General features: G+C 37.6%; 1 protein-coding gene across 2 annotated transcripts in view; it reads left to right on the top strand.

Annotated features, from left to right (window-relative positions):
* Window positions 1-20,703, top strand: part of CFAP97 (cilia and flagella associated protein 97) — a 36,054-nt gene that overhangs the window by 12,577 nt on the left and 2,774 nt on the right. For both annotated transcript variants that reach the window (XM_061177312.1, XM_061177313.1), the window contains exons 3-4: window positions 12,609-12,877; window positions 20,300-20,450. In XM_061177312.1, the coding sequence (XP_061033295.1) occupies window positions 12,609-12,877; window positions 20,300-20,450 (420 nt within the window). The remainder of the gene's footprint in view (window positions 1-12,608; window positions 12,878-20,299; window positions 20,451-20,703) is intronic.

Here is a 20,703-nt window from a genome sequence, read left to right as displayed (position 1 = left end):
AGAAAATTTCCCCCTCTCCTTCTTGAGTTCTTTTGGCTGGCCTAAAAATTAAATTGAGACAAAACATTAACAGGAGAAAAAAACAAATTTAAATCGTACTTATGGAGGTCTCAGAGAAATAGGAGCTAAGAAGTAACCAAGGCAGGCAGCTTTCATACTTTTTAGACAAAGAAACAATAAATTTTGTGAGGAATTGACAGGACAAAGAAGCTTAGGTTTGGGTTTTTAATTAGTGAAGAATCTTAACAGGGTTTGGGCTTGGAGTAGTAAATCAGCAAAGAACAGGCTTGTTTATACAGCCTTCTTGGTCCCCAGTTCCCTATCACTGGTGATAAGGTTGGCTCTCTCCCTCCTGGTACAGAGAGGGCACCTTTCACATTGAGAGATTCAGTTCTTGTTTTCAGGGAGACGGGAGGGTCAAAGTGTCCTTCTTGCACCAGCTTTTTCTTAAGTAACTTTTATTCAAAATCATCAATATGGCACTTTGGCATATTTGGGGGTGACCTGCCCAGAACCCCAACAGTAGGAATATATGCTAATTGGGCAACCAGCTTTATCCACTAGGCCAGAGCTTCTCAAACTTCAATATACATACAAATCACTTGGGTATCCTGTTAAAATGCAGATTCAGGTTCAGTTAATCTAGAGTAGAATCCAAGGAGCTACATTTCTAGCCAGCCCGATGGTGATACCAATGCTGCTGATTCAAGGACCCTAGTCTGAGTATCGAGACATTAAAAAAAACTACCTGGTTCCATTGACAATAATTAAGGGGTATCCCTCACAACTCTTATCTAATCCATTTCTGAAACTTTTTAGATACAGAAAGCCTATATATTTTTAAGTTTTAAGTTGGAAAAATGATAATCCACCCCAAATCCTTTATCCGTTTCCCAAATATAATTGAAGCACTGAAACACTGTTTTAACCCGGAAACTGAGCTAAAACGTAGAAGGAAAGCTTTATTCATACTGCTGCACCGTAGGGAGCCCTGATCGCAGTGACCTGCCAGTAGGCGGTGTTCCGGGCTTCTACAGGCACAGGAACAAAGCAGCGTTTTGCCCGTTGATACATCTGTTATTGGAGTCAGTAATAACCCACCAAAGATTCTTTATAGTAGTAAAGTATTTTAAGTACTAATTATGGAGATCAGTCTATTGCATAAGGTATTTCTTTAGATTTTTCAAATTTTTATTCATTCTCGGTTTACCCAGTGAAGCTTTTCAGATCCAAGAATATTTTCATTAAGTTTTCTTCATTTCTTTTATTAAGTTTTCACATGTCCAGTTTCCACGGACATGTGAGATGCGATGTGTGCATGGCCAAGCTATGCCCCTCTGCACTCATATCTCAATAAACCTTATTACTTCCAACATTTATCCCACTCTGTGGGCCTTTTAGGCCTCTTGGCTCACCTAATTTCTTCACAGCCTTTTCCACTTCCTGGGAAGTTAAATTCACGTAATGAGAGGAAGATGATAGTGATAATGCGTAACACATTTTAAAAAGTATGAGTAGGACCTGTGATCCCATCAGAGACCCTCTGAGTAGGAACACAGCATGCTCTGCATCCTCTCAGTTTAAACATTCTCACTAGCTCAAGTACAGCTACAGTAGAGCACTTCATTCGTTCAGATAGTGAATTCTGAGGTAAAAATTTTGCAAGCTATTACAGTAAATATTGGGCGAGACTTTAGATAGGGATGCCTCTATTAGCTAACAGTGTTAACATTATTTATTGGTTTAAAAATGTTTTGTTAATAAGTTTGTGAGTTCAAACTAAAAAATATTAAACCTGTGAAAGGAAAGTTAATAATAAAAGAACATAAAATCAGGTGTCCCAATTATAGGCCATGGAATAATGAAGCAGTGTTGAACTTGAATACTCACATAGAGGGGTGAAGAAAATTCTGAAAGCGGAATCAGAACCTTTTAGGCTGGGGCTTCCCTGGTGGTCCAGTGGTTAAGATTTCTCCTTCCAATGCAGGGGGTGTGGGTTTGATCCCTGGTCAGGGAGCTAAGATCCCACATGCCTCGGGGCCAAAAACACCAAAACATAGGGACTTCCCTGGTGGTGCAGTGTTTAAGAATCCACCTGCCAATTCCGGGGGCACGGGTTCGAGCCCTGGTCCGGGAAGATCCCACATGCCGCGGAGCAACTAAGCCCGTGCGCCACAACTAGTGAACCTGCGCTCTAGAGCCCATGAGCCACAACTACTGAGCCCACATGCCACAACTACTGAAGCCCACGCGCCTAGAGCCGGTGCTCCGCAACAAGAGAAGCCCCCGCAAGGAGAAGCCCACGCACCGCAACGAAGAGTAGCCCCCGCTCGCTGCAACTAGAGAAAGCCTGCACACAGCAACAAAGACCCAACACAGCCAAAAATAAATAAATCAATTAAAAAAATAAATAAAACAGAAACAATATTGTAACAAATTCAATAAAGACTTTAAAAAAAAAAACTTTTAGGCTTCTGGGTGTCATCCTCATGACCATAGACAAGCAGTAACTTTTCTGTGCCCCAGTTTCTTCATTTGTAAGATGGGGGTAGTTGATATAGGTTGCTAAGGTCCATTCTAAATTCAGGGTTCTGGGGTTCTGTGAGAATGTGAGAAGGGAAAGTCAGTGGAGACTAGAATTATTAGACATCTTACTTTGGGGGGACTTCCCACTCCCATCCCCACCCAGCCTTCCTTTGCTGTACAAATGTCGAAAGGGTATGATTGGAATTAGTTCTTTGGCCTTGGGCTGTTTATCCCTGAATAGGCAGAGAGGCCATTAAAAAGTGGAGTAGCGGAGGAAACCAAAGTTAGGCATTGGCTTATGGCATGAATGGCCCCTGTTTGGAGAGCAGTGAAGTTGACATGAGTAGATTTTAAAGTACCTTTCATCCTTTGTAACGGTAAAATGAGGTCAGTTTAGGAAGAATCCAGAGGGCGAAGCAGAGATGGTTTAGAAATGCACCACCTCAGATTTTACCACCTAGATTCTGTAGGAAATAATTAGATACATTATTAGAGGGTGTATCCTGGGAAGAAAAACTAATATAAGAGAAAGAAACGGGATAAGGAAGCATTGATGAGCAGAGAAACCTGTCAGACCTATTGCTAAACTGATAGCAACATAGGAGGAAATGAGGCAGTACGGTATTCAAGGGGAAGATACAGACCCTGTTACCCTCAGTAAGAAAGAGGATGCCCACGCTGGGACTAGTGGCTGCTGGCACATCCCTTGGCAGCACGTTGTTTGTCTTTGCTGGCAGGCTGCAGCAGACAGGGTTCAGATAGGCAGGCAGGAAATCTCAGATACCCTCGGCCCACCACCAGTTACTACCGAAGGTTTGAGAAAAGCTCAAATCAACAGAGGCACCAGACTCACGTGAAGAACCTAATGCCTGAAACAGTGTTAAAGGAGCAAGCGCAACGATTTTAGAGAGGATCTGCAAGGACAGAACTATTTTCACTCGTAAAGCGAAGGCATGATTTGCTTTTCACTTTCTCCTGTCACGTGTGGAGTTTTCCAGGGGCTACATGACAATGACAGCACAACAGAGTGAGTGCAGAAGCAGATACGAGAATCCAGCTGTCTTCTATTAAGGCAGGCATTAAAATATTTGCAGAAATGTTCAACTCTGCTACTCTTCTCACTAAACTTTTTTATAAAAATGTGATGTTCACATATAACTGGTTTATTATTTTCAGACGAATTAATATTTTTAAATTTTTTTCCTTTTAATTTCTAACATGATAAATTTTTTTTTTTATAAATTTATTTATTTATTTTTGGCTGTGTTGGGTCTTCGTTTCTGTGTGAGGGCTTTCTCTAGTTGTGGCGAGCGGGGGCCGCTCTTCATCGCTGTGCGCGGGCCTCTCACTGTCGCGGCCTCTCTTGTTGCGGAGCACAGGCTCCAGACGCGCAGGCTCAGTAGTTGTGGCTCACGGGCCTAGTTGCTCCGCGGCATGTGGGATCTTCCCAGACCAGGGCTCGAACCCGTGTCCCCTGCATTGGCAGGCAGATTCTCAACCACTGCGCCACCAGGGAAGCCCACACATAAAATTTTTAAATCCTGTCTGTATCTCAGTTAGCTTAAGTGCAAGTTAAGCTGGTACTTCCAGTAAATGGTGTTAGATGAGTCAAGAAGTGGCTCTAGCTATGATGGACATATTGAAATACTGTAAAGAGTTTGAGCAAAATTGTTTCATTAAAGAAAATTAGGAAAAAGCAACATTTCTTAAATGTGTGACTTTAAATATGTACATATTTATATAAATATGTTTGTATCCCTGAAAGTTTATTCAAGTTAACTTTTTTTAGATCTTAATTGGAAAGACAATGGATTATATATTGGAGGTTGCCTTGTACTAAAGCACATAGCAGCCACTTTAGAAAAATGTGCTAGTGATGCTTGGTGTCAGTAAGTAACATCCAACGTATACTTTTCCATCAAGGAGAGTTAGAATGCTATCTTTTTAAATGAATTAGACTGAAATTCTTCCTTTATTTTATTTTTTAGCTATTCCCTTCTTTTACTTTTAAAACCTTTTTTTAAATGACATTAGGAAAATAGCTTACTTTTAATTCCCTCTAGTATTTAATTTTAAAGGCTCTCATAAATGGCTAAATTAATCTAGAAACCTTGTTAAATTCTACAAAATGGATATTTCTTGGAAGAAGATACTTCAATTATATATAGTACAAATATATCTTTTTATTTTATTTATTTTTTATACAGCAGGTTCTCATTAGTTATCTATTTTATACATATTAGTGTATACATGTCAATCCCAATCTCCCAGTTCATCCCCCCCCCCACGCCCCCCACTTTCCCCCCTTGGTGTCCATACATTTGTTCTCTACATCTGTGTCTCTGTTTCTGCCTTGAAGACCGGTTCATCTGTACCATTTTTCTAGATTCCACGTATATGCATTAATATATGATATTTGTTTTTCTCTTTCTGGCTTACTTCACTCTGTATGACGGTCTCTAGGTCCATCCACGTCTCTACAAATGACCCAATTTCGTTCCTTTTTATGGCTGAGTAATATTCCATTGTATATACATACCACATCTTCTTTCTCCATTCCTCTGTCAAAGGGCATTTAGGTTGCTTCCATGACCTGGCTATTGTAAATAGTGCTGCAGTGGACATTGGGGTGCATGTGTCTTTTTGAAGTATGGTTTTCTCTGGGTATATGCCCAGTAGTGGGATTGCTGGGTCATATGGTAGTTCTATTTTTAGTTTTTTAAGGAACCTCCATATTGTTCTCCATAGTGGCTGTATCAATTTACATTCCCACCAACAGTGCAAGAGGGTTCCCTTTTCTCCACACCCTCTCCAGCATTTGTTGTTTGTAGATTTTCTGATGATGCCCATTCTAACCGATGTGAGGTGATACCTCATTGTAGTTTTGATTTGCATTTATCTAATAATTAATGATGTTGAGCATCTTTTCATGGGCCTCTTGGCCATCTGTATGTCTTCTTTGGAGAAATGTCTATTTAGGTCTTCTGCCCATTTTTTGATTGGGTTGTTTGTTTTTTTAATATTGAGCTTCATGAGCTGTTTTTATATTTTGGAGATTAATCCTTTGTCCGTTGATTCGTTTGCAAATATTTTCTCCCATTCTGAGGGTTGTCTTTTCGTCTTGTTTAGTGTCTGGTCTTACATTTAGGTCTTTAATCCATTTTGAGTTTATTTTTGAGTATGGTATTAGGGAGTGTTCTAATTTCATTCTTTTACATGTAGCTGTCCAGTTTTCCCAGCACCACTTATTGAAGAGACTGTCTTTTCTCCCTTGTATATCCTTGCCTCCTAGTTGACCATAGGTGCGTGGGTTTATCTCTGGGCTTCCTGTCTTGTTCCATTGATCTATATTTCTGTTTTTGTGCCAGTACCATATTGTCTTGATTACTGTAGCTTTTTAGTATAGTCTGAAGTCAGGGAGTCTGATTCCTCCAGCTCCATTTTTTTCCCTCAAGATTGCTTTGGCTATTCGGGGTCTTTTGTGTCTCCATACAAATTTTAAGATTTTTTATTCTAGTTCTGTAAAAAAAAAATGCCATTGGTAATTTGATGGCGATTGCATTGAATCTGTAGATTGCTCTGGGTAGTATAGTCATTTTCACAATATTGATTCTTCCAATCCAAGAACATGGTATATCTCTCCATCTGTTTGTGTCAACTCTGATTTCTTTCATCAGTGACTTACAGTTTTCTGAGTACAGGTCTTTTACCTCCTTAGGTAGGTTTATTCCTAGGTATTTTATTCTTTTTGTTGCAATGGTGAATGGGATTGTTTCCTTACTTTCTCTTTCTGATCTTTCATTGTTAGTGTATAGGAATGCAAGAGATTTCTGTGCATTAATTTTGTATCCTGCAAATTTACCAAATTCATTGATTAGCTCTAGTAGTTAGTTTTCTGGTGGCATCTTTAGGATTCTCTATGTATAGTATCATGTCATCTGCAAACAGTGACAATTTTACTTCTTCTTTTCCAGTTTGGATTCCTTTTATTTCTTTTTCTTCTCTGATTGCCATGGCTAGGACTTCCAAACCTATGTTGAATAATAGTGGCAAGAGTGGACATCCTTGTCTTGTTCCTCATTTTAGAGGAAATGCTTTCAGTTTTTCAGCATTGAGAATGATGTTTGCTGTGGGTTTGTCGTATATGGCCTTTATTATGTTGAGGTAGGTTCCCTCTGTGCCCACTTTCTGGAGAGTTTTTATCATAAATGGGTGTTGAATTTTGTCAAAAGCTTTTTCTGCATCTATTGAGATGATCATATGGTTTTTATTCTTCAGTTCATTAATATGGTATATCACATTGATTGATTTGCATATATTGAAGAATCCTTGCATCCCTGGGATAAATCCCACTTGATCATGGTGTATGATCCTTTTATGTGTTGTTGGATTCTGTTTGCTAGTATTTTGTTGAGGATTGTTGCATCTATATTCATCAGTGATATTGGTCTGTAATTTTTTTTGTAGTATCTTTATCTGGTTTTGGTATCAGGGTGATGGTGGCCTCATAGAATGAGTTTGGGAGTGTTCCTTCTTCTGCAGGTTTTTGGAAGAGTTTGAGAAGGATGGGTGTTAGCTCTTCTCTAAATGTTTGATAGAATTCACCTGTAAAGCCATCTGGTCCTGGACTTTTGTTTGTTGGAAGATTTTTAATCACAGTTTCAATTTCATTCCTTGTGATTGGTCTGTTCATATCTGCTCTTTCTTCCTGGTACAGTCTTGGAAGGTTATACCTTTCTAAGAATTTGTCCATTTCTTCCAGGTTGTCCATTTTATTGGCATAGAGTTGCTTGTAGTAGTCTCTTATGATGCTTTGTATTTCAGTAATTCAGTCTGCACATTGTGTATTGTGATATCTTTATATGAGAGGAAAAAATGGCTTGGACCTGTGTATCATATGTGACTTTGAAATGAACACCTTGAATAGCACTAATTTTTATTTGTAACATTTTTCTATAACAAAACGAGTAGCACTAGGAAAAGAGGTTTTATTTTGTAAACAATCAACTGTGACCTCAGACATTCTCTGGTTAATATTTTAGTAAGCTCACAGCCGATTCTTCCAAGATCATGTATGAGGGGTGGTGCATGTTGAGATTTAAATTGGCATAAAGCTGCATGCTTTGTCTAGCTCTGACTTAGTTTTTTAATATAGTGTGCCAATTTTGTGACTGTAATCATGTGAAAGTCCTGCTGAAATGAAAAGTTATGTCTGACCCCCAGATCAAAGAATTTATGTTAAAATAAAGTGTGAATAAATCTAAAAAAAAAAAAAAAAAAAAAGCTGAATTCTCTTAGCTTTTGCTTGTCTGTAAAGCTTTTTTTGTTTGTTTTGTTTTTCTTCTCTCTTTTTTTAAATTTTATTTTAAAAACCTTTGGTGCAATATTAAAAAGCAATACAGCCAGCTGGAGTGACAATGAACAGAAAGATATGGGAGGGGTAGGGAAGATCCAGGGACCCCCCCCCCCTCCCAGCTGCTCCCAGGGGCTGGAGGCCACAGACAGGCTGCGTTGAGTCTCCGTTGCTGTGCGCGGGCTTTCTCTAGTTGCGGTGAGCAGGGGCTACTCTTCGTTGCGGTGTGCAAACTTCTCACTGCAGTGGCTTCTCTCTTTGCCGAGCACGGACTCTAGGCACACAGGCTGCAGTAGTTGTGGCTTGTGGGCTCTACAGCGCAGGTTCAGTAGTTGCGGTGCATGGGCTTAGTTGCTCTGCGGCATGTGGGATCTTCCTGGACCAGGGATCAAACCCACGTCCCCTGCATTGGCAGGCAGATTCTTAACCACTGCGCCACCAGGGAAGCCCTGATTTTATTGATTTGAGTCCTCTCCCTTGAATCTTTTCTTGATGAGTCTGGCTAAAGGTTTATCCATTTTTTTATCTTCTCAAAGAACCAGCTTCTGGTTTTATTGACCTTTCCTATTGTTTTCTGTGTTTCTGTTTCATTTATTTCTGCTCTGATCTTTATGATTTCTTTCCCTCTACTGTCTTTGGGTTTTGTTTGTTCTTCTTTCTCTAGTTCCTTTACGTGTAAGGTTAGATGGTTTGTTTGAGATTTTTCTTGTTTCTTGAGGTAGGATTGTATTGCTATTAACTTCCCTCTTAGAACTGCTTTTGCTGCATCCCATAGGTTTTGGATGGTTGTGTTTTTGTTGTCATTTGTCTCTAGGTATTTTTTGATTTCCTCTTTGATTTCTTCAGTGATTTCTTGGTTATTTAGTAACGTATTGTTTAACCTCCACGTGTTTGTGTTTTTTACATTTTTTTCCCTGTAATTGATTTCTAATCTTATAGCGTTGTGGTCGGAAAAGATGCTTGCTATGATTTCAGTTTTCTTAAATTTCCCAAGGCTTGATTTATGACCCAAGATGTGATCTATCCTGGAGAATGTTCCTTGTGCACTTGAGAAGAAAGTGTAATCTGCTGTTTTCGGATGGAATGTCCTATAAATATCAATTAAATCTATCTGGTGTATTGTGTCATTTAAAGCTTTTGTTTCCTTATTAATTTTCTGTCTGGATGATCTGTACATTGGTATAAGTGGGGTGTTAAAGTTCCCCACTATTATTGTGTTACTGTCAATTTCCTCTTTTATAGTTGTTGCATTTGCCTTATTTATTGAGGTGCTCCTGTGTTGGGTGCATATATATTTATAATTGTTATATCTTCTTCTTAGATTGATCCCTTGATCATTATGTAGTGTCCTTCCTTGTCTCTTGTAACATTCTTTATTTTAAAGTCTATTTTATCTGATATGAGTATTGCTACTCCAGCTTTCTTTTGATTTCCACTTGTATGGAATATCTTTTTCCATCCCTTCACTTTCAGTCTGTATGTGTCCCTAGGTCTGAAGTGGGTCTCTTGTAGACAGCATATATACTGGTCTTGTTTTTGTATCCATTCAGCGAGCCTGTGTCTTTTGGTTGGAGCATTTAATCCATTCACATTTAAGGTAATTAATTATCGATATGTATGTTCTGAATTACCATTTTCTGAATTGTTTTGGGTTTGTTTTTGTAGGTCCTTTTCTCCTCTTGTGTTTCCCGCTTAGAGAAGTTCCTTTAGCATTTGTTGTAGAGCTGGTTTGGTGGTGCTGAGTTCTCTTAGCTTTTGCTTGTCTGTAAAGCTTTTGATTTCTCCATCGAATCTGAATGAGATCCTTGCCGGGTAGAGTACTGTTGGTTGTAGGTTCTTCCCTTTCATCTCTTTAAATATATCGTGCCACTCCCTTCTGGCTTGTAGAGTTTCTGCTGAGAAATCAGCTGTTAACCTTATGGGAGTTCCCTTGTATGTTATTTGTCATTTTTCCCTTGTTGCTTTTAATAATTTTGCTTTGTCTTAATTTTTGTCAGTTTGCTTACTGTGTGTCTCGGCATGTTTCTCCTAGGGTTTATCCTGCCTGGGACTCTCTGCGCTTCCCGGACTTGGGTTGCTATTTCCTTTCCCATGTTAGGGAAATTTTCAACTATAATCTCTTCAAATATTTTCTCGGGTCCTTTCTCTCTCTCTTCTCCTTCTGGGACCCCTCTGGTGAGAATGTTGGTGCGTTTAATGTTGTCCCAGAGGTCTCTTAGGCTGTCTTCATTTCTTTTCATTCTTTTTTCTCTATTCTGTTCCGCAGCAGTGATTTCCACCATTCTGTCTTCCAGGTCACTTATCCGTTCTTATGCCTCAGTTATTCTGCTATTGTTTCCTTTTAGTGTATTTTTCATTTCAGTTATTGTATTGTTCATCTCTGTTTGTTCTTTAATTCTTCTAGGTGTTTGTTCTTTAATTCTTCTGGGTCTTTGTTAAACATTTCTTGCATCTTCTTGATCTTTGCCTCCATTGTTTTTCTGAGGTCCTGGATCATCTTCACTATCATTATTCTAAATCCTTTTTCTGGGAAGTTGCCTATCGCGACTTCATTTAGTTGATTTTCTGGGATTTTCTCTTGTTCCTTCATCTGGTGCATAGTCCTCTACCTTTTCACTTTGTCTATCTTTCTGTGAAGTAGTTTTCGTTCCACAGGCTGCAGGATTGTAGTTCTTCTTGCTCCTGCTGTCTGCCCTCTGGTGGATGAGTCTATCTAACAGGATTGTGCAAGTTTCCTGATGGGAGGGACTGGTGGTGGGTAGAGCTGGGTGTTGCTCTGGTGGGCAGAGCTCAGTAAAACTTTAATCCACTTGTCTGCTGAGGGGTGGGGCTGGGTTCCCTCCCTGTTGGTTGTTTGGCCTGAGGCAACCCAACACTGGAGCCTACCTGGGCTCTTTGGTGGGGCTAATGGCAGACTCTGGGAGGGCTCACGCCAAGGGGTACTTCCCAGTACTTCTGCTGCCAGTGTCCTTGTCCCCACGGTGAGCCACAGCACCCCCGCCTCTGCAGGAGACCCTCCAACACTAGCAGGTAGGTCTGGTTCAGTCTCCCCTAGGTCCTGATGTGCACAGTACTTTGTGTGTGCCCTCCAAGAGTGGAGTCTCTGTTTCCCCCAGTCCTGTTGAAGTCCTGCAGTCAAATCCTGCTAGCCTTCAAAGTCTGATTCTCTGGGAATTCCTCCTCCCGTTGCTGGGCCTGCAGATTGGGAAGCCTGACGTGGGGCTCAGAACCTTCACTCCAGTGGGTGGACTTCTGTGGTATAATTCTTCTGCAGTTTGTGAGTCATCCACCCAGCAGTTATGGGATTTGATTTGATTTGATTGTGATTGCGGCCCTCCTACCATCTCATTGCAGCTTCTCCTTTGTCTTTGGATGTGGGGTATCTTTTTTGTTGAGTTCCAGTGTCTTCCTGTCGATGATTGTGCAGCAGTCAGTTGTGATTTCGGTGCTCTCGCAAGAGGGAGTGAGCGCACGTCCTTCTACTCCGCCATCTTGAACCCCATGTATATCTTTCTAAATGGGTTCCTATTCAGGTTTTGTCATTAGTGTGGTATGGTTTTCAACAAATTGCCAACCACTAATTTCCTAATTTTTCCTGTCAGGAAGCCACTGTTAATCATTTTTTTTAAAGTCTCTGTAATCTTTGATAGTGTTCAGTTTAAGCGTTGGGAGGTAGATTTACAGTTTTTGTGAATTTGCTCAAAGGATTTAACTTTTTTGCACCAGTCACATTTTTAAATGGAGTTTAAAATGCCTCTTTGCCTTTGCACTGTGCTTTTTAACAGCATAAAATACTAAGGAAGTAAAAGAGTTTACATAAAGGTACACTCTAATAAAAACAAATAATGGTTACTCTAAAAAAATATTGTTAAAACAAAACAAATGTACCATTCTGTTAATCTGATATAATGTATTCATTTTTAGCACAGACTTAAGCCAAAACACTGAGCCAGCTTAATATTTTTAGAAACTTCTGACAAATGTTTAGTAATAATTGTGACTTACTGAAAATTGTTATAATAATGAAAATTTAAGAATTTAGCATGTTGATAAAAGCTTCATTTGATAATCATAGTATGCAAAATATTTTTCTTTGTTAAAAACTCCTTTTATATAATGTATTTATTTGGCTTTTGTTTAGTCAGGAATAAAAGTTTGACTTTTATAATACAAGTATTTGTTTTAATGCCAATATTAAGGTCATAAATCTTGTGTAGTAAAATATTTTCAGGTTAAGTTGAAGGTTTCAGAATATTCTGTGTTTGCTTTTGCCATTTTCTGGCCGTTGTTTGCATTGCTGAGGACATTTTATTTTTTGAAGTATACCCTCCAACCAACAAAAACCATCTCAACTAAATATTGTGTCAGTGCACTCCACCAGAGGTTTCTAACTTTTAAACTGCCTTAGGAGAACATAAAACGAATGTGACAAAGGCATTTTCCGTAAATTATACCGGCAGTGTACAACCAGTGCCAGTACATTTCTCATTAAAATATTTTCATGGTTTTATGTTAGCATTTTATTCCCAAAGAACCCAACGAGCATAAAACTCTAAGCTGCCTCTGAATTTTTTTCTACCCAATTGTAGTCTGGATGTCATTGGCATTATTTCATACATCCCTTTTCATGAATTAATGTAGTTTCCATTTATAGGAGCTAAAGCATATACCATCATATTTCTGTGCTACTTTGTTTAGCCGTTTTCCCTTTTTTTGCTCACTTCTGTAGCTTTTCTGCAATTAGATAAAAAGGGACCACAAAAACATCACTTTGATCAGCCTTCAGTAGCACCCAGGAAAAACTACTCTTTCACAAGAGAGGAGGTGAGACAGATTGATCGGGAAAATCAGAGGCTTTTGAAAGAACTGTCAAGACAGGCTGAAAAACCAGGAAGCAAAAGTACGATTCCAAGAAGATCGACTGGTCCTCCCCCTAAGTTATATCATAGTGCTCTCAACAGACAGAGGGAACAACAAAGGATTGAAAGAGAAAATTTGGTAAGTAACTGAGATTTTTTTAGTCATCAAAGAAAATGCATTTGTACTGATTTGTTAGTCCAACTTTCAGGAAACCCAATGCAGCGAAATTTTCTAACTTAATTATATAAAAGTAGGAATAGATATGTATGGCCTGAAATACATGATGAGCTATGAGCCTGGAAGGTACAATGTGTGCTTTTTTATCCAGGAAACTATATTTTAAGGGAATATTAAATGAAAATACTGAAAGCTCCATTATTTATTTGACTATATCTGTGAAATCACTATAGTAGTATAGGAAATGGTGTCCAAGGGTGAGATACATATCTCTTCTGGAGAGCTAAATCTATTTCACTTCATTTTATCCTTGAAAGCTAAAATAATTTATATATCATTTATTTTAAATAATAAATACATTCTGAGAGAGGTCAAATTTGTTGCCCTGCTGCTTGAATGTATGAAAGACATTGATTGTTAAAAACCATATAAGTACCCTTTGATGTCCTAAGGAATATATATGGAAACTGTTGAAAATCTTCACATTAAAAACTATTTATTCATAGCATATCATTTTCTTTATAAAATGCAATTCATAGTAATTGCTCGTATTTATTGAGCTCTTTAATGCTGGGCATTGTTCTAAGTGTCTTCTAAATATTAGCTTATTGAATCCTGACAATAATTCTTTCAGGTAGGTACTTTATTTTTATCCGCATCTTACAGATGGAATACTTGAGACCTAAAAGGGTTAAATAATTAACCCACGGACAAGGAGCTGGTAAGGAAGTGGCTAAGCCAAGATTTTAAACCCAGGTAGCATCTTAAACTAAAATTAGACCCTTAATGAGCACATACATTCGGAGCTAAAATAATTGGTAAAGCTATTATTAAAATTACTAGAATAATTCGCAGAATTCACCCTCATTATGTTTCATCATCAGTACAGTTCTGTTTAACTATGTACTTAACCTGAACTTGCAAGAGTAACAACTCTTGTGAATTTCTTTGTCACCATCACTAGCACCAGGAGCTGGCCAGCTGGGTTGGTATATTTACAAAAATAGTAAACTCTCGGGCCCTTCAGGAGAGTCATCCTGAATGTGGCAGGAAGTAGGTAACAACAAAACAAGTTGAAGTGAGGTTGGTGGGTAGTGAGCTACATGATAACTTCCTGCATGTCACTCTGGCAGTTTCAAGATTCATTCATGATTTAAGAAAATTTGGAATTAGTGTGTGTCACGAACATCTGGTTTTACCTTATTTTCACTCTCCCACATGGCTCTGGAGTCTGTTTTGTTTATTTAACAAGCAGTTGCATAGTGTATACTGTTTTACAATTTTAGGTCATTTAATCCTCGTAGCAACCTAATGACACAGTTACTGTTGCTGTGGAGGAGAAAATGAGACACTGAGTAGGGCGCAGGGACTTCCTTAAGGTTAAACAGCTAGCAGGTGGCAGAATCATGTCCCGGTTACCTAGCTTTGGGGTTACTTTTTTTAAACAGCTTTTTTGAGATATAATTCACATACCATACTCATTTAAAGTGTACAATTCATAAGTTGTAGTAAAATAGTTGTAGTAAAATATATGTAACATAAAATTTGCCATTTTGTTTTTAAGTGATTGATTCAGTGGCATTAATTACATTCACAATGTTGTGCAACCATCACTACTACTTATTTCCAAAACTTTTTTGATCACTCCATACAGAAACTCTGTACCAAACAGTAACACTCCGTTCTCCCTTCTCAGCCCTTGGTAACCTCTAATCTACCTTCTGTCTATAAATTTGCCTATTCTAGATATTTCATATAAGTGGAATAATAGAATATTTGTCATTTTGTGTCTGGCTTATTTCACTTAGCATGTTTTCGAGGTTCATCCATGTTGTAGCCTGTATCAGAACTTCATTCCTTTTTGTGGCTGAATAATATTCTGTATATGTACGTGCCGCATTTTGATTCCCCATTCATCTGATGGTGGACACTTGGGTTGTTTCCACATTTTGGCTATTGTGAGTAATGCTGCACGGCACACTGACTACAAGTATCTGTTCAAGTCCCTGCTTTCAGTTCCTTTGGGTGCATACCTAAGAGTGGAATTGCTGGGTCATATGGTAATTCTGTGTTTATCTTTTTGAGGAACTTGGGTTTACTTTTGAGAAGCTGAAGCCATAATGTCTAGTGGCTTTACTAGTACGAACAGGATGAAAACCGTTAAGCAGCTTCTGTTTACAGCTTTTATCATCCCCCATATCAATTGTACATCTCAGCTGTTTTAATAAACAGTGGAAAATTACCACTATTTTATTCTTTTTACTTTGTATGCTTAGTAATATGTATATGTGAGCAATATTTTTCTCCATTTCATAGTAAGGTCTTATTTGTTATACTCTAGGACAGTAGAATATAATGTGAACCACATGTATAATTTAAATTTTTCTAGTAGCCACATTAGAAAGGTCAAAGAAACAGGTGAAATTATTCTGCTATAATATTTTAACTGACTAAATCAAAAATATTACATTTTAACATGTAATCAATATAAAAAATTGATATTTTACCTTTTTTTGATACTAAGTCTTTGAAATCTGTTGCATATTTTATACTTAGAGCACATCTCAATTTGGACTAGCCATGTTTTAAATGCTCTGTAGCTACATGTGGCTTGTGGCCTTGGGCAGTGCAGCTCTGAAACAAAAGCTTAATTCATAAGAAGTGGGAAAAGTAGCTTAAAGCTAAACAGGAAAATAAACATAATTTATTATAAAATATTATTACGTTATTGTAAGGAAAAGTAATCTTCCACATTTATGCTTAACTCTTCATCGTCTATACCAAAATAAAACTAATTCTATACCTTTAAAATTTTTTTCTTGGCTATTCCTTTGTATTTATTCTTCATAATAACTGATTTTTTTCTTTATAAAAAGTTTTTTTATTAAATTTTTGTTGGAATTGTGTTGACTTTACATTTTAATTGCAGAGCGTTTGGCACTCTTAAAATATTACCTTCCTATCTAGAAATATGGTATGTCTTTCCATTTATTCAAGCCTTCTTATACTCTATCTTAGTAAGGTTTTATAGTTTTCTTTAAAACTATATATTTTTATGCTATTGACATGAAATTTTTCATTATATTTTCTAATTGGTTACTTTTGTAAACCATCACTTTTTGTATATTTATTATATAAGCAGCCACCTACCAAATCCCTATTTAGAGCCACATTGGCTCTAATAGTTCCTCAGTGTGAGATGATATACTTTTTAACCTGTTTGCTAAACTGTTCGTAGTCAAAACACATGTGCATGGGTACAGACGTGCTCACACAGCACTTTTGTGTCAGGTGTACTGCACAAGCAGGGTCCATTACTTTATAATTTTCATGATTTATAATCCTTCATTTGCTCCATCTCCAATGATAGAGGCCAGTTCAGATGGCTAACAGGCATGATGACTAAAGCAGTTCTGTTCCAGTACTCTCAAATTAGTTCCTTAGTAATCCAGAGCTGTTAGACTTAAGACAAAGTAGTGCTGTGCAGAAGAGGTAGAAAAGGAGAGCCCTCTATCCAGTAGAGGGCGTGCTTGCTACATATAGACTCAATTATATTAGAACTTCATTATTTCAAAAGGGAACAAATTTTTTAATTCATGAATTTTGAAATATTCTTGTTAAACCATGTCTCTTTATATTCATTTGGACATAATATGAATTCTGTTTTTATGAAAGAGTGCAAGAATAACCTTAGCAGAAGGAGAAGGGGTCAGTGAGGATACTTAGTTTATAGTTCCACCTTACTCTAAAAGTAATGAGGCTATTTCATGCTCTTAAATATATGTATGTCAGTTTCCTGAGCTGTGAAAAGGGGGTGGGGAGAGGAGTAATTGAATAAAGTAAACCGTAATCTTTCCACTCAGGAGTTACTGTGTTAAAATATTATTTTTAAAGTAAAAGTAATGCATGTATGGGGTTGGCCAAAAAGTTTGTTCGGGCTTTTGTAACATCTTACAGAAAAACCCAAACAAACTTTTTGGCCAACCCAATGTAAATTTATAAAATTCAAGCCAGTCTTAAAAACATTAAATGAGCAATAAAATCCTTCCTCCCTCTTCTGTTCCTTGTCTGCTGGTTTAGGGAGGTAATTTTAGATAGATGTGAAAACTATTAGAGAGAGAGTGATATGTTGTCACAAAGATGAAGGTTTATAGCAAATCTCATACCAAGTATGAGTATCATCTGTGGATTAGTCAGTACCTTTGTTCCAAGGTCTTGAAATAATTTACAGTTCCCTCACTCTGGTTTTCCTCCTCTGCTCATTGTCTATTATCTCCTTCCATAGAAGAAAGCAAGCTGATGATAACTGAATACGACTCCAGCTATAGACAAATATGTAGAACAGTCCTGATTGTCCCAGACTGTAGGACACTTGTTACTCTTTAATGTCCTTTGGGGTCTTTGCTTTTTCACTTTAGAAACAATAAAGCAACTCTTCTCTGCCGACAGCTGCAGAAATCATTAACTCACTGTTTGTCCATTCATTCGTTTTAACCTTTCTACCTCAGAAGACAGGATTCAGGCTGGGTTAATTTTCTTTCGAAAAAGAATGATACTTCCTACTTCCTAGATAGAACAGAGATATTTGAACAAACTGTTCGGATTCATTATTAGAATCTGATTTGAGTAGCAGTTCTAAGATTTTGTAAACCATAAATGGGAATATAAGTAACCATTCTTACATTTTTCAATCCATTAAACAGATATTTGTTTAATGTCTGCTATGAGCTATGTAAGAAACTGGAATGGATATAAGAAAAAATATAAAATACTGCCCTGTCATTTAATATATAACTTAGCTATGAAGATAATACTAGAGTGTGTCAAACAACTAGAAAATAATCAAAGCAGTATTAAGGATAGCAATTAATATTTAATAAGTCCTTACTATATGCCAGGCACTGTTCTGAGCATTTTATATGCATTATCTCACTTAGTACCCTAAACTGACTCTTTGAGTTTTATTTCATTGTTAATATCACTATTAAGTCATTTGACCCAGGTCACACAATCAATGGCAGAGCAAAGGTTTAAATCCAGGTCTTTCTGGCTAGAAAACTTACATTTTTTTATCACTCAATTACAAGTGTTACAGTATTTTGACCTATCATTTTTAAGTCTTACTCAGGAGTTGTAAATTGATGACTAGATTGAAATGTATATACTTTTGACTTTAGGGTTTCTACTGTAATCCTTCATCTTTTTATCAGTATATTGTTTCTACAAGTAAGAGCTGTTTGTATCTGAAATCATCCCTTTAGCTTTTGCTGAGCTTGTTGTGTTCATGTCGCACACAGATACCTGGCACGGTTCCGTGTGATCTGGATAGCTGAACCAAATCATTGCTCTCTTATTTCCCCAGGTTTCTGCATGTAAACTTGATAAGTGACATATCAGCATTACAGAATGGGTTTACTTTTTGCCTTATTGTTAACTTATTTCAAAATTGATTTTGATCACATTACTTTATATGTTTTATATCTGATAAATAAGCATTGCAATTCTCTTAAAGTTTGTAAAAGAAAAATATACATACAACCAAATGAATAAATTTAGGGAATTAGCAGTTTATCTAAAAAACATTGAGACTTCTACCAGCAAAAAAACAAAATTAGTAGGTAACTGAAAATACCAAGTTTTCTGTGCTGTCCATTCCACCGTGCACAGCTCAATGGGTAGTTAATAGGGGATAATCAGATAAAACAGCCAGTGGTTCTCTACCCAGTAAAATACATTGATGATGTGATACCCAGCAAGTTTCTTACTCAGTTATAAACTGCAAGTGGAGGAGATATATTAGTTGGTAGGTCTTGGCACCTAAATTGTACAGATTCTCTGTCTACAAAGAGAGAAAGACAGCATGTTATGATGGGAAGACCATAGACTTTATAGTCAGGTGGAACCACAGATAAATCCTGACTCTGAACTCAGCAAAGAGAACCGTTACTCTAATTGTGTAAGACTTCACTGAGGAGTTGACTCTTTTCTAGCTTTTGAAGGCTCAGAACTGAAGAAAGGCATTTCGTGCAGGAAGGTGAGCTGGCAGGCTGAGTCCTCTGGGTGGGTCCGGCTGCTTCTTCCTGTGTCCTGCGCCTCTGCCGTTCGTCTGCAAGCTCCTTTCATTCTACAACCTTTCCTCGATAGCTCTTCCCTGAATATTTTGGCTTCTCTGGAATCGCGCAGGAACACTGATAATGGAGCCTCAGAATAGCAGGGCGGGAGGGGGCTGATAACAGTTGAGAACAAGTTCTGGAGACGGTTGGTGGTGGTGAACTGTAGGCTTAAAAATGGTTAGAATGGTAAATCCTATGTGGATTATACCACAATACAAAGAAAAAACTAAGTTGAGGGAGAAGGAAAAAAGATTGTCCAGAGAAAACTTGTCCTATGACTAAACTCATGAGGCTAACTTTATAATGTGAATCTTAGTGCAGGACAGCATTCTCTTTTCAAATAAAGATCAACTTGCTACAGAGAAAGTTTAAGTCAATAAAGAAAATAATAAAACACAACCATGGATCAATTCCCCAATCCATTTGGTCTCCTGAAACATTCCTTTCTCACCGAAGCCTGTGAAAATCAAACAAAAGAAACTCTTTCACCTTCTGATTTGTGAAGGAAGGATTATGAATAAAATTAGGGACATTACACATTAGCCTCTGTTACAGAATCGTATTAATGCACATACCACGCTACTGGATACTATCTTGCCGTGGCTAGTTGGTTTATACAATCTTTAAAAAGCTTTATGTTCTATATAGTTGATTTCAAACTTCTTAAGAGCAAAAACTTTTTTTTTCCAAACAATTTTATGCAGAATCTTCAATATATAAAACAGACAATACAGAAAGCATAGTTGGGCCGGTAGAAGTTAGGAGTGGGAGACCTGAGAGGGCGGCCCACTTGGCCTTTCCTCAACGTCCTAGGAGCCCTGAGGCACCACTGGAAAGTAAACAGGTTGACAGTCACTGCTCTGTACGCATATATAGATAGAACTTATAGTAGCTTAGAGATGTTCACAGTCATTTCTACGGTTGAACACTGGGCTCTTAACATTATTGCTCCCATTATGTCATTTCTATGAGAAAATCAGGTTTAATGTATTTCAGCTTACAGCACCTTTTCTAAGATTGTAACCCGACAAAGAAGAGAGATGTGCCTACAGTCGGTTGTTAAAATCATAGAGGTTTTGGTTAGCCATAGGATAGGTGAAAACCCTTAGATTTTCCTGAAAGTACATTATTTGAAATATTTTTTCACAGTGACTTTAAGTCTTTTCTACTTTATTTTGTGAATTTCAGGTTCTAGAAAGTATTTGCCTTTTTAAAAAACTATTGCTATTTATCTAACGTTGGCTTTTAAATTGGTTGTCTTTAAATGAAGGCTTTATTGAAAAGGCTTGAAGCTGTGAAACCAACAGTTGGTATGAAACGCTCAGAACAGCTGATGGATTATCACCGCAACATGGGTCATCTCAGCTCATCCCCGACCTCCAGGCGAGTGAGGTCCACTCTTGGCCAGTACAGCCCGTTACGTAAGCATACTCGAAATTATTTTGTACTTGTTCGTGTCTTTTGTCCTTTTAAAAACATATAACTTCGGTTCTTATGATAGAGTTTTAAAATGCTGACTTCTGGAATGCAATCTTTTGTTTTTCACTGGCATGCTTTGTTTTATTTGTGTTACTTTGTTAATTTTAGGTTTCATTTACAGTGTTTAATGGCAACACAGGAAGGAAATCAGGAGATAAAACAATTGAAAATATCAGTTATCTCTTAGATCATGGA

The sequence above is a fragment of the Eubalaena glacialis genome, chromosome 20 (genome assembly GCF_028564815.1).
Source record: "Eubalaena glacialis isolate mEubGla1 chromosome 20, mEubGla1.1.hap2.+ XY, whole genome shotgun sequence".
NCBI classification, from domain to species: domain Eukaryota; kingdom Metazoa; phylum Chordata; class Mammalia; order Artiodactyla; family Balaenidae; genus Eubalaena; species Eubalaena glacialis.
Note: the sequence above shows the minus strand (reverse complement) of the source record. Positions and strands in the feature narration are given on the sequence as shown.